The sequence below is a fragment of the Bos mutus genome, chromosome 10 (genome assembly GCF_027580195.1).
Source record: "Bos mutus isolate GX-2022 chromosome 10, NWIPB_WYAK_1.1, whole genome shotgun sequence".
NCBI lineage: Eukaryota > Metazoa > Chordata > Mammalia > Artiodactyla > Bovidae > Bos > Bos mutus.
Genome location: NC_091626.1, coordinates 81,596,286 through 81,611,578, shown reverse-complemented (window position 1 = coordinate 81,611,578; position 15,293 = coordinate 81,596,286). Strand labels below are relative to the sequence as shown.

Below are 15,293 nucleotides of genomic sequence, written 5' to 3'. Positions count from 1 at the left end.
CCTCCCACATCTTTGTTTTAGCTTAGCCATCACTGTTTATACAAATCCAAACTTTCTGGCATAGTCACATTCATTCACCATTTCTTTTTCTCACCTTGCTGTAGCTGTGGCTTCATCTGAGAAAATTCCACTTCTGAAAGTGGCTGGAGATCCAGGATGAGAAAAGAAATCTGTCTGTCCAGTTTTGGTAACAACTTCTCCCTCCCTTTGTAAAATTCCTTGATATTCTTTGATCATTATTCCCTATAACTTACTGAAAATGGAATAAAAAGGAGTGGGGAGAGATGGGAGGGAGAGTGCCTATCATTCTTACGCATTTCATTGCAATCCAATCTGCACATGTCATCCATCCGCATCTCCACAGGGACATCCATGGGACACGCCCATCTCCATGTCCCATTCCCTGTCCTTGTCTTTAGACTCAGAGCTAGGTCTTCATTTATCAACAAGGGCCTAGGGTTCAGTGCTGCCAGACCCCAATTCCGTGACTAAGAAAATCAAGCCTCTAGATAGCACTTTTACATGGAAACTCATAACTTTTAATTGTAATTTCTGAGTGAATGAGGATTCCATCAAACATTTGAGGTCACCATGATACCTTCCAAAACCACTTTTCTAGACATCAGTTGAAGAAATTCTCCACATAGGCTATCTTGGATATGTGCCCTGGACCATCTCATTTGCTTCATGTTCATCTCAAGTATCTTGGGGTTCTACAACATACAATAAATATATTTATTTTTTATGTAATCCTCATAATGTATTTCTTTTTCTCCAGGTAAATTATCAGATCATTACACATTCTGTAATTAAAGCCATGGAAATAAAACAATTATTATTTACACAGATTGTTCCTCTTATCTAATATTACATAAAAATCTAGATCTTGACTCCTACCCACTAGATTCCCTAAGATAATGCAGTTCGTGAGGATAGTTGATGAATGTTTATCAGATGAATACATTTACTTTCTGCTGTGTCTTTATACTAAACTTTTGAATAAGAAGAGGAATGAATGTGGATTGCTTCATGACATATTAACATTCTTTATTAATAATATAATTAAGATTAGGTAAAATCATAATTTTCAGCTTTATGCATATTAAGATTGCAAAAAATTATGGTCCTGTGCCCTTAGCACAGTATCCTCTCAATAAAACAAAACTACTAAGGTGAACATTATCCCATTACAATTTATTCTTTTTGTTAGTGTCCCTTGAGACGATGCACATTAATTTTACTTAAATGTGGTGAAATTACTTATCCTTTTGTGATGGTTTATTTTCCTTAGCATAATGACTTTACCTTTCATCCGCATTGTAGCATATGTTTGAATTTCCTTCCTTTTGAGGGCTAAATAATATTTGATTAAATGTACATAACACATGTTGTTTATTCTTCCATTTACTGATGAACACTTCCACCATTTGCCTATTGTAAACAGTGCTGCTTTGAACAGAGATGTACAAATATCTGTTCCAGTTCTTAGTTTCAACTCTTGTGGGTATATACCAGGGAGTGAAATTTTTAGATTTTTAGCTGTTTGAAACGTGAGAGTCAAACAACACTATGTTCAAGATACTGATAATTTATAACAGAATGAGAAACTGTAATGATGCCAATCAAAATACACACACACAGAAAGAAACTGAACTTTCTGTTTTAGTAACACAAATTCAGATAATTTAACTTTTTTAATTACATAAAATAGTTTGAATGTGAAAGTCACTCAGTCGTGTCTGACTCTTTATGACCCCATGGACTATACAGTCCATGGAATTCTCCAGGCCAGAATAGTGGAGTGGGTAGCCTTTCCCTTCTCCAGGAGATCTTCCCAACCTCAGGGATCGAACCCAGCTGCCCTGCATTGCAGGTGGATTCTTTACCAGTTGAGCCACCAGGGAAGCCAAATAGGTTGAAGGAACCTAAAATAACAACCAAGGTAAATTTTGCTGTCACCCTTGAGAGTTGAAATTTTGATACAGATATGTTGAATTTAGAAAAAAAAATTCACACTTTTCTTGCTTCTGAGTTTGAGATGCACTTTCACACTGCACATATTTTTAAATTAAATGTAATTTACTTTAAACCAGATGTAACTAGGTTTGTAAAAAAAAATTTTTTTTGGTGTCTTTTGCCATAGGCATTATTATTATTATGCGATTTGTTTCAGGCAAAGTTTTCTGTGCACTTGTGTTATATGGATATGTAATTCAGTCTCTGTGTGTAAGCAAGTCTTTCAATCATTTTCTTTATGCCTGTGCGCCTCTTTTGTATAATAAAGACATTCTTGGTAGTTTCCTGGTAGTCTAATGGCTAGGATTCCATGCTTTCACTGCCATGTCCTGGGTTTAATCCCCAATTGGAAAACTGAAATCCTGCCTGCTGGGCAGCAAGACCAAAAGAAAAGAAACGAAAAACAAACCTTATTCAATCCTAAGTATGAAAAAAATATGCTACTATACTTGTATCAATATCCTCAATGTTTTCTAAATATTACTTTGATCTCAAGTCCAACATACATTGGGGAGAGAGAGAGTGTGTGTGTGTATGGGCTACATGGAATGAACACTGGAACCTATGTGGTTTTTACTGATATGCAGCCAATTGTCTCACTAGATTTAGGTTTCTCTTCCCAGGAAAATCTATGGGATAATCTATCCCACCATATTCCATACGTCTATTTTTCTACTAATCCTAATCTGTCAGAAGGACCAGATAATGAAATCAGTCAAACCAGTGGCCATATCTTGGATATCTTAGTCATTTCCTTCTAAACTCACACTGAGGGACATTTCAGGTGCTCCAGGCTGGTGGCTCAGACAGTAAAGAGTTTGCTTGCAATGCGGGAGACTCAGGTTAGATCCCTGAGTCTGGAAGATACCCTGGAGAAGGAAATGGCAACCCGCTCCAAAATTCTTGCCTGGAAAATCCCATGGATGGAGGAGCCGGGTAGGCTACAGTCCATAGGGTCACAAAGAGGTGGACACGACTCAGTGACTTCACTTTCACTTTCAGTGGTTAAAACTCAGCACTTCCACTCCAGTGGGCACTGGTTCAATCCCTGATCAGGAATCTAGGATCCCACCTGTGCCTGGCATGTCCAAAACTAAATGAATACTTACATTGTCATCTGATGTGTAAAAGTCCTTTAAACTAAATAAATTCACATTGACATTACATGAAAATATAGTAGATATCAATGCAGCAAATCTTTAAACATTTTTGAAAAATCATACAAAAAGGGCTAAACAGGGCATGAGCAAGTATAAATTTGCAGAAAGCTACAATCGAGAGAGAATTCTGTCATCTGAGACCTAGTTTGACTCCATTTTTGCAACATAAGATGTTAAAATTACTCTATATTTGTGCTCTGAAGGTTGATTTTCAATTACTGAGACACTCTCACTTAGGATCTCTCTACTGTGTGCACTTCTGGAAGCTCCAGACACTCAAGCCATCACAGTGACCCTAAGGGGAAGAAATGTCTTGAATTCACCAAAAGGTGTGCATTTCAGTGAACCCATTGATCCTCTAATGGCCCATAAGGATCACACTGTTCTCCAGGTTTTCTCATACTGACCCCATTCTCAGTTTGGTCATAGATCTGAAGGTCTGAAGCATAGTTATTGCCTCTGCTGCTGCTGCTAAGTCGCTTCAGTCGTGTCCGACTCTGTGCGACCCCATAGACGGCAGCCCACCAGGCTCCCCCGTCCCTGGGATTCTCCAGGCAAGAATACTGGAGTGGGTTGCCATTTCCTTCTCCGATGCATGAATGTGAAAAGTGAAAGTGAAGTCGCTCAGTCAAGTCCGACTCTTAGCAACCCAAGGACTGCAGCCTACCAGGCTCCTCTGTCCATGGATTTTCCAGGCAAGAGTACTGGAGTGGGGTGCCATTGCCTTCTCCAATTATTGCCTCTATGTGATAGTAAAAAGTATAAATTTAAAGTTGCTTAAGGTGAGATTTTTCTTCCAAATTTAATAGAGAAATACTCTGGGGTTTACTCACAAAGGTAAGTCTAATTGTAAGGACTAAGTGTTTAGACTCTCTCTTGTGTTTAACTATCCAAACTGAGGAGTTGACATTACCCGATGCTGATAAAGGGTAGGAGTTCGCTGATACGAGAATGTGGCATTCTGAGAAATTGGCACTTAATATTGGATAACATGCTCAAACCAGCTTTTAAAGATACATTTCTTCAATGACGCTTCCTCAGAATTATTTTAATTTTGAGAAATTGACAGCTTTCAAGATCACTATAAGAAATTAACCCTTCAGAAAGAGCAGTTGAATAAGGTTATGTTTAGGGCTTCCCCTCCCTCACCATGTAATCTTTATTTCAAACATGATTTGGGACCGCGTTGCACATATCTTCTGTGTTTTGATTTTTTCCCTGCTTTTTTCAAATGGACATTTGCTACTTTTGTATTTGGTGTCCATTGCTTTGTTTGCCTTGTAGGGGAACAGCCTTTCTGTCAGCAATTGCGATTCTACTCGGGTTTTAACTTGGGGTTTTGCCTTTTCTTCTTAGAGGCGGACCTGAGCTTCAGGTGGACCAATCAGGGGCGTTCACGTTCATGGATTTATGCACGTGACAGAAATGAGGCCAATCAGAAAAGATATTTGTTATGTTGGATAACTGTCTCTGCTAGTCTGTGGAGAGGCCCTGCCTGTGCATGGAGCTAGCATAGAAAGCAGAGTGGAATGAGAGAGAAAACAAAGAGTGAAGGATTGGATTTCTTCATCCTACTGTGTGTCTCAGACATCTGTTTCTGTGAGTCAGTACAGGTCCTCCTGGCACTCCTGTCACTGGTTTTTTTTTTCCTCTCTTAATATATATATTTTATTGAAGCATAGTTGACTTAAAATGTTTCAGGTGCACAGCAAGACGACTCAGTTATACATATACACATATATTATTTTTAAAATTATTTTCTACTGTAAGTTATTCCAAGATATTGACTATAGTTCCCTGTGCTATACAGTAAACCTTGTTGGTCATTGCATATCTATTTTTTAAATTAGAAATCTGGCCTTGTGTTCATAGTAAGTCAAACAAGTGGAATCAAAATGTCATAAAATTTTTAGTTAGGCAAAAATTTATAAGTTTTCTAAAGTATATATTGTACGTATTATTTGTATATATGTATACAAAAGCTTTTCTACTAGTCTTCATAAAGGCTTGAGAAAGAACATTTAAAAAAAGAGTTATGATTTGAGAGAATAGCACTGAAACATGTATATTATCATATGTGAAACAGATTGCCAGTCCAGGTTCGATGCATGAGACAGGGTGCTCAGGGCTGGTGCACTGGGATGACCCAGAGGGATGGGATGGGGAGGGAGGTGGGAGGGAGGGTTCAGGATGGGGACACATGTACACCCGTGGCGGATTCATATAAATATATGGCAAAAATCACTACAATATTGTAAAATAATTAACCTTCTATTAAAATAAATAAATTACAAAAAAAAAAAAGAAAGAAAGAGACATGTGTACCCCAATGTTCATCACAGCACTGTTTACAATAGTCAGGACATTGAAGCAACCTAGATGTCCATCAGCAGATGAATGGATAAGAAAGCTGTGGTACATATACAGAATGGAATATTACTCAGCTATAAAAAGAATACATTTGAATCAGTTCTAATGAGGTGGATGAAACTGGAGCACATTATACAGAATGAAGTAAGTCAGAAATAAAAACACCAATATAGTATTTTAATGCATATATATGGAATTTAGAAAGATGGTAATGATGACCTTATATACGAGACAGCAAAAGAGACACAGATGTAAAGAATAGACTTTTGGACTCCGTAGGAGAAAGCGAGGGTGGGATGATTTGAGAGAATAGCATTGAAACATGTATATTGCCATATGTGAAATAGATCACTAGTCCAGGTTCGATGCATGAGACAGGGTGCTCAGGGCTGGTGCACTGGGATGACCCAGAAGGATGGGATGGGGAGGGAGGTGGGAGAGGGGTTCAGGATGGGGGACACATGAACACCCCTGGCTGATTCATGTGAATGTATGGCAAAAATGACCACAATATTGTAAAGTAATTAGCCTCCAATTAAAATAAATTAATTTTTTAAAAAGTTGGAGAAATTATAAAACATCAACTAAATGAAATGGGAGCACTGAATATGAAATAGAAAAAGTGAAATAAATTAGATAAAAGTAAAAGATCATCATATAGTCCAGTTGTCTTTAAACATGACTGCTCATTAGACACTTATCTGGAGCTCTGGAGAAAAAAAAGTAACACCTGGGCGTTTGTATTTTTCAAAAAACTTCAAGATAATTCTGATATGCATCTGGATTTTAAAAAGTGATTACAGGTTTTTCTGTTAAATCGTAGTTTTGGTGATACAGAGTTCTATTATTTTTCTGTTGATCAATTATGATACAATGGTATTGAGTAGTAGTTACATAATCACAATAGGAAATGTTTATCAGTTTTCACAATCTATATCCAGACAAAAATAAAAAGTAATAACAATTGCAAGCTATGATGGGAACGTAATTAACCTAACAATATAAAATAATTACATACAATTTGGGGGGTCAAACAGAATGATGTGCTAAGTGGAAGTGCGTACATGCACATATTTTCATCCTCCCATCTGGTCTATGTCTTTTGGTTGTTGTATTTAATCCATTTACATTTAGGGTAATTATTGATATCCCAGGGACGGCGGAGCCTGGTGGGCTGCCGTCTATGGGGTCGCACAGAGTCAGACACGACTGAAGCAACTTAGCATGATCCTATTACAGTTTTCTTAATTGTTTTGGGTTTATTTTGTGTTGGTTTTTTCCTTCTCTGCGTATCCTGCCTAGAGAAGTTCCTTTAGCATTTGTTGTAAAGCTGGTTTGGTGGTGCTGGATTCTCTTAACTTTTGCTTGTCTGGAAAGCTTTTGATTTCTCCAGCAAATCTGAGCAAGAGTCTTACTCAGTAGTAGAGTATTCTTGGTTGCACGTTCTTCCCTTTCATCATTTAAAATATATCCTGCCATTCCCTTCTGGCTGGTAGAGTTTCTGTTGAGAAATCAGCTAATAGGAGTTTCCTTGTATGCTGTTTTTTGTTTTCCCCTTGTTGCTTTTAATATTTTATCTTTGTTTTTAATTTTTGTCAGTTTGATTACTACGCATCTCAGTGTGTTCCTCCTTGGGTTTATCCTGCCTGGGATTCTCTGTGCTTCCTGGACTTGGTTGACTAGTTCCTTTCCCACGTTAAGGAAGTTTTTAGCTATTATGTCTTCAAATATTTTCTCAGGTCTTTTCTCTTGTCTCCTTCTGGGACCCCTATAATGTGAACGTTTGGTGTGTTTAATGTCCCAGAGGTCTCTTAGGTTATCTCGTTTCTTTTCATTCTTTTTTTCTATATTCTGTTCTGTGGCAGTGATTTCCACCATTCTGTCCTCCAGGTCATTTATCTGTTCTTCTGCCTCAGCTATTCTGCTATTGATTCCTTCTAGTGTATTATTCATCTTTATTTGCTTGTTCTTTAGTTCTTGTAAGTCTTTGATAAACATTTCTTGAATCTTTTCCACTGTTTTCCCAACTGTGTCCCAGTTATATCTGGGACATAACTTTCTCCTTTTCATCATGGTTAATTTTCTGTAATGTGGTTTTCATTTTAGTTGCTGTGGGACTGTGCTTTTTGCTTCTTCTGTCTGCTCTCTGATGGAGGAGGCTAAGCAGCCTGTATAAGCTTCCTGATGGGAGGGACTGGTAATGGGAAAAACTGGGTCTTGCTCTTGTGGGCAGGGCCTTGCTCAGTAAAGCTTTATCCAATAATCTACTAATGGGTGGGGTATCACTCCCTCCCTGGTAGTTGTTTGGCCTGAGGCTCTGTGGTAGGGTTAATGGCGACCTCCAAGAGGGTTTATACCAAGGGGGACCTTCCTGGCCTACTGCTGCCAGGGCCCCTGTCCCCGTGTTGAGCCCCTGTCATCCCACACCTCCCCAGGAGGCCCTCCAACATCAGCAGGTAGTTTTGGTTCTACCCTCCTGTGGAGTTACTGCTCCTTTCCTCTGGGTCTTGGTGCTCCTAAGATTTATTTTGTGCCCTCCAAGACTGGCGTCTCTGTTTCCCCCAGTTCTGTGGAAGTCATGTAATCAAATCCTGCTGACCTTGAAGGCCAGATTCCCTGGGGATCCCCAGTCTCTTTGTCAGATCCCCAGTCTCTTTGTCGGATCCCCAAACTGGGAAGCCTGACATGGGGCTCAGAACCTTCACAACAGAACTTTGGTATTATTGTTTCCCAGTTTGTGGATCAGTCACCTGACTGTTATGGGATTTGATTTTATCATATTGCACCCCTCCTACCATCTGGCTGCAGCTTCTTCTTCGTCTTTGGACCTGGGGTATCTTTTTTTGGTGTTCCAGTATCCTCCTGTCAATGACTGTTCAACAGCTAGTTGCAATTTTGGTGCTCTCACAGGAGGAGATGAGCGCATGTCCTACTCCACCATCTTGAACAGCCACAGTCCTGCCACTTGTAACCAGACATTCCCAGTGCTATATTATGAATATTCTGCATCAGTAAAATTTTATTGATTAAAATATTTGTATATTCTGGGAAGTAATCCATTCTAAGAATATATGATTCAATGAATATTGAACACTGATTATCTCAAATATTAGCTCTTATAGTTATGATTGTAGTGGCATTTTTGTCATGTCCATGAACATATCCAAGGTAATATAAACTTTCCCTAAATTCACTGACATTTATGTTTTCAAAGTTGAACTTTTTGTTCCTATGCAATAAAACTTGCTGTCCACATTGCTATCTAAATTATGATACTTAGAATTCTAGCTATTAAAATGGGGGGAAAGTAACAGATTTAAAAAATTTTTATTACACGTGTCAAAGTTTTCACTGTCACCAGAATATAAGATTTTCCCCCCTTATCACCCTCTCACCAGCAATAAGGTTGAAAGTATAATAATTACCAGTTTGAAAGATGCAAATTTAGTTTTTCTCTTCTGTGTTTGGGGCTATATAATTATTATATGATGACTGTCTATTAATGCCTCATATTAAATTCTATTTACAAATCCTGTTTTTCTTATTAAAGTGATTTACATTGAAAACACCACTGAATAATCCCTAGGAGATATATATTTATGTACCTAAGGAAATTTTGACTCATTTCAATTTTTAAAAATATTTTGGATAAAGAGTCCTGATCTGGGACTCAGTACCCACATTTTAGGAGGAGACACTCTAGATAGACAGCCTCTCTCAGGCCCTTCCCAGTCTATAAACCTAAGCTTCTTTAACACTCCCAAGCAAGTTTAAAAGAAAAGAGGAAAAGTGAGACCTAACCAGCTGTTTGTACACCCATGTTCAAAGCAGCATAATTCACATCAGCCAAAAGGTGAAAGGAATTCATCTCAATCTCTATCCAGAAACATTTACTGAAAAAGCCTAACACTTTTGCCACTTTAGGAGGATGTTTTCTTCATAGTAAGTACACTTTTATGTACAGTAAGAAATAGATTCTCAAACTCTAGTGGATTGAGTATCACCTCATGAATTTGTTTAAAGTGCCAATTTCTGGGTCCATTCACAGAGATCCTGATTAATCAGGTAGGATGAAAAACCATTGAGTATATATTACACAGGAAGTAAAGTGATTTTGCAGTGTGAGGTTACCAGAAGAAAACTTAAGAAACATTGCATGAGTGTACGTCACACTGTCTATTCTGTGCTCTCTGTTTCTATCTTTGTCTTCATCCTTGTCTGTCTGTCTGTGTCTTTCTCTGACCATTGATAGTTAATCTCTATTCCTACCTTCAGCCCTAATCTGCCACTAATTTACTTTCTGCTGTGTCCCTGCACTAAGTTTTTGAATAAGAAGAGAAATGAATGTGGATTGCTTCATTACATATTAACATTCTTTATTAATGATAATAAGTAAAAGCTTATAGTTGGCACATGAATAGCAAACATAGTCTCAAAATACAATATATTCAGAAAAAAAGAATTATTAAACACATAGGTAACTTTTAGAGATGAGACAATAAACATTATTCCCTTAAGAATTGGTGCTGAGATTACATAGAAACCATGTGAAAAAAAACCCACCTCCCATTATACTTCAAAATAAATTCCAGATGGATGAAAGGTTTAAATTTTTAAAAATCCATAAAGAAATAAGATAGAGTGAGTGAAAATGCATATACGTGGGGGTGAGCAAAGATTTTAAGAAGCCTGAAACCACAGCATGAATTCATAAACAAAGGATAAAGAGCTTAGAGGATATACAAAATGAAGTGCTATCCTGGCCCTGGTGCTAGAGGAGCCTCAACTCTGCTGCCCATGTTCACCCTGTCCTGCTCTCTCCAGCCCAAGATGGCACAGAGACTCCAGGGTCTCCTTTCTGGGAATGTGTGCAGAGGTTCCTGGTTTGTCCCAATGGGATCACTGTGCTGAAGGGACATCTTAAGGAGGCTGATGAGAGAGGGAAAGCAGGGGTGTGAGGAACGGCTTCTGAACGTGCTCACACACAGAGCGCCCTCTCCCACATCAACACTTAGGATCAGTTGTTTCTTGGCCCATTCTCTGATTTCCCATCTTCAGATTTCCTCTTCTCTCCACTTTGTGATGTGTGTCCCCAAATCGACCTGATTGGAGCACCACTTGTCTATTCACATGTCTACAAACTGGATCCACCCTGGAGTCAAATATTAATATCCATCTCCACCTTGGTCAGGGTTTCTGGGTTATCAATATTAGAAAATCACTCAGGTTGTCCCAGTGAAGGACTTCTCTTCTAGCAAGAGAACAGTGGAGTTAAAAACAAAACAAAACAAAACATTAAACTGTCCTGCAGCAGCACAGCTAGGCTTTGTGGAAAGTGGATCTGTTTTTTTCTTAACAGCTCTCTGCTGCTAAGTCACTTCAGTCGTGTCTGACTCTGTGTGACTCCATAGACGGCTCTCTAGTGGCTCAGAAATTATTTTGGTACTTGTCACTTTGGTGGTCTGTCTGTTTCTGGCAGTCTCTTATAGGATTACAAAGACAGCCTAGGGAAGGAGGTACACTCTAGCATCAGGTAAGGAAACTAGACCGAAAGAAGCCATAGAACAGCACTGAAGAACAGAAATGTGGAAATCAGGCTGACTTGTCACAAGGGCTTGAACCAAGATTCTGCCAGACCTACATGTACACACTGCTATATTTTAAATGGGTAACCAATAAAGACCTGTTGTATAGCACATGGAACTCTGTTCAATGTTATGTGCCAGCCTGGATGGGAGGGGTGTTTGGGGAAGAACGGTGGTGGTGGTGTTGGTTTAGTCGCTAAGTCGTTTCCAACTCTTGCAACCCCATGGACTGGGGCCTGCCAGGCTCCTCTGCCTATGGGATTCTTCAGGCAAGAATACTGGAGTGGGTTGCCATTTCCTTCTCCAGGGGATCTTCCCAACCCAGGAATCAAACCTGAGTCTCCTGCTTTGCAGGCAAATTCTGAGCAAATTTTACCGACTGAGCTATGAGGGAAGCCCTATGTGTATATATGGCTAAGTTCATTTGCTTTTTACCTGAAACTATCACTGCATTGTTAATTGGCTATACCCCAATACAAAATGTTTTTGGTGTTAAAAAAATAAAAATTAAAAAGCAAAACAAAAAACAAACAAAAGATTCTGCCAGACCTAAAGTAAGATTTCAGACAACAACACTTCACAAAGAGATCTTAAATACAATCAAAACAAAAACAATATTAAAAAGAATGTCTTTATCATAAGCTTGCTTGGCTGATGATGACCAGGAGGAGGAGGATGTAGAGTGCTTAACTTAGTGCTTGGCACATAATTGCCCGTGATCTTAGCCATTGTTATTTATGATTTTTATTTTTACTTAATGGCAACCTCAAAAATATACTTATCTCAGCTGTTCAACCTTGCTTTTCTGTTTTCCTACTCCAAGCTCTGACACTCTTAGGGGAGGTGAATATTCTCAGTATCGGGATCTCTCCAGCCCAGTCCTTAACACATCCACTCTCTGAAGTATTGATGATACAAATGAAACCGTTTACCTCAGACTGGGACTTGAACTCATGTGCTGGGACTCAAACCCAGCCAAAACCCAGTTTGGGGCTTGAACCCACGTGGCTGGGACTCAAACCTAGCCAAAACCCACGGTACCTGGTTTCAGGGCCTAAAGAAGTTCAGATTCTTGATGTCTCATCCCAGAAAGAATTCAGTGAGAGACTAAGTGATAGGTAAGAAATGGATTTACGCAGATTCAGAGAGAAGCATACTCCACAGACAGAATGTGGGCCATCACAGAGGGCAAGTGAGGCTGTGAAATGTGGCATGATTAGTTTTTATAGGCTGGGTAATTTCATATGCTAATGAGTAGGAGGATTATTCCAACTGTTTTGGGGAAGGGGTGGAGATTTCCAGGATTCTGGCCACCGGCCCACTCCTTGGTCTTTTGACGGTGCTTTGGAACTGTCCTGGCACCTCTGGGTGTGTCATTTCACTTGCTGATTGAAGATCAAGGTCTAGTCTTGTCTGCCATCTTGGTCCCATTTGATTCTAATTGGTTTATGTTGTGTCCTTGGGCTATGTCATTCTTTCAAAAGTTGTGCCCTGCCCCTTTCCCTCCTGTTACAAAAGGACTCAGTGAGGCAAGGAGGCCATGGGCAAAGATAGGTCAAGAAGCTGGCCCCTAGTGTACCGAAAGTACTTGCCTTTCCCTGGGAAGAAAGCCTCTTAGGAGAATTAATGCTTAACAGTCAGATTTGAAATAGAAATAAAAAATGATCAATAGACCCAGGAGTCCTCTATGAATGATGACACTTTCCACTACTGCGTCCTGATGTTTAGCACTTGGGTCTGTTTTCTGGCCACAGGTCACTACTGCCCAGGCTCCCTTAAGGAATGCTTTTCTTAAAATCCTTAACATAATTAGCAGAAAACATTATAATGACATGTCTCAGAAGCAGGTGCCAAACTAATATTTCCATTTCATTTTAAAGCCGTAGAATTCTTGAAAAATATGAGGCATCTACCCAGTTTCCCATATTTGTGTGACAAATATACTTCCTCATGTATATGACAAATATTGGGTAAATATTAGTGCTCCTCCAGTGGGGTGAATAGACATGGAGACGCACACATAGGAAGGAAAGTTGTGACTGTGAAGTCTCTGATGATGAGGGTACCATGATGGCAGATAGGCACACAGGATGGGAAGAATTTAGAGACAGAAAAACCTGAGAAGGAAACATGAAGTCTACTTTAAAGAAAAGATTGGAAAAAGACTCACAAGGTCAGTAATGCACCTGAGTGGAAGAGTTCTTCTCAGTGGGGAGAGGAGGCAGAGGAGACTGTAACATGGGCCCACATTTCCAGGCAATGAGGTGATGGTAATGGTATTTACACCAATCCACACATATTTCGTGCTCACGTGACATGATGGAGCTTGCTTGATCCCTTGTGAAGGGCACTGGTGTTTAGAAATGAGCAAGAGGAGAAAGTCAGAAGATGAAGAATGGTCCTCAGAAAAGCAGGATGTTAGTGAGGGGAAGTGGTGGGGTGGTCATGTGCAGCTCTTTCCAGGGCAAGTTCTAAACTCCAGGAAGAGAACTTCAGAGAACTTCTTTACTTCAGAAGGAGAGAGCGCATGAGCCTCCTCTCTGCCTCTTGCCCCACTGCCCTCTTGACCTCTTGTCTGCATTTACCCTACTCTCCTGGCCTTCATCTCTCTCTTGGTCTCTTCCTCAGTTCTTCCTTGTTACCTTCTCTCTCTGTTTCTCTTCACCGTGGTCTCTCTCCATCCCTTTCTCCTTTTCTCTCCTTCTTCCTTCACTTTTCCCTCTTACCCACAGTCTTCTAGACTAAGTATAGGTCCTCTAAGGTCACTTTGGAGTAAGTATTTTCCTGGTATTGAAATAGACTGAGATGTCAGTTTTAAAACTGTCCAAAGTCTTAGAGCTCAGAACAGCAGTAGGTGGTAGAATGGGCCATGCACAGGAACAGAAGGCACAGCCTCACAGTGAACATAACTCCTTCTCTCTTGTATTCCTTTCAGGGGAATATGGGGACTCTGATCAACATGCTGCCCCTGTTTCTGCTGTTCCTGCTCCTGAAGCCACTGCAATTCGAGCTGATAATTGATGGTTCTCTAACAGATAAAGAATTTGAAGAGCATTTAGATGGTACAAGTCCTACCAGAGCACCTACCAAGGAATTATTCAAAGCCCATGTCATTATTGATCGTAAAAGACCATTACATGATCCAACATACTGTAGTGATGAAATGAAGATAAAAAATATTCACCGTAGGCTTTATTGTGTTAAGGAACATTTCTTTCTTCAAGCATCGTACGAGGACATTGAAAAGATCTGTCATAACACGTTTATGTCCTGTGGCGAAGAAGTTGGGACTTGTTACTCGAGCCAGAAAAACATAAAAGCAGTGCATTGTGTTTTAACAAGTGGGATCAAGATGCCAGATTGTGAATACTCTTCTTCTTATGAGAAGGGATGGGTCTTTATCACTTGTCGATGGCAAAATGATATCAGAGAAATTATCCCTGAATCTGTGGTTGGTATGTTGACATCCACCAGGAAAGTACCTTCCCCCTACCGTTCTTAAAGTATATTCTGAAAGATGTTAGAGCTAGAAGATAGAAGCTTATCCTTACTGATCCTTACAAGCAAATTTGAGAATGGAAATTTTGATCTCATTTGCTTTAATCATCCACCACCTGCCCTTTTTCTCCTTACATCAGACAAAAGAAAGGTGGGCAGGGCTGAGATATAGTGCTCTGAGATGTGATTTCAAACAAGTCCTACAGTTCAGCACGTTTTGAATGTGTTGTGAGGGTGAAAGCCTGAAGGGAAAGGATGACCAGCAGCAGCCGTTAGGAAACGGTTGCCGAGGTGCGCTCCACAGCTGTATTCATGGAATGTCTGGTTCACTAGAAGTAATAAAGTGCAGCACTGTAGCTAGGTGTCTCTGGTGTGTTTATGTGGGGTTTCTGGGTTTGGACTGATCTTCCTTGTGACACAGTTTGAATCAAAAGAGTTGGAGGGACTTCCGTGGTGGTCCAGTGCCTACGACTCCAGGCTCCCAGTACAGGGGGCTAGGGTTCCATTCCTCGTTATGGAATGAGCTCCTAAATGCCAAAACTAAGAGTTTACATGCTGCAAATATAAACATAAAAATGCCCCAACTAAAAATTCAGCATGCCACAGAGATCGAAGATCCTGCGAGCTGCAACTAAAACCTAGTGAAGCCAAATAAATAAGTAAA

General features: G+C 39.8%; 1 protein-coding gene across 1 annotated transcript; it reads left to right on the top strand.

The window, feature by feature from the left end:
* Positions 1–14,000: 14,000 nt before the first annotated feature.
* On the top strand, positions 14,001–14,835 carry LOC138989548 (inactive ribonuclease-like protein 9). The gene has a single exon (XM_070378541.1). It carries the CDS (start codon positions 14,001–14,003, stop codon positions 14,631–14,633), a length of 633 nt encoding a protein of 210 aa, XP_070234642.1. The 3' UTR covers positions 14,634–14,835.
* Positions 14,836–15,293: the final 458 nt, after the last annotated feature.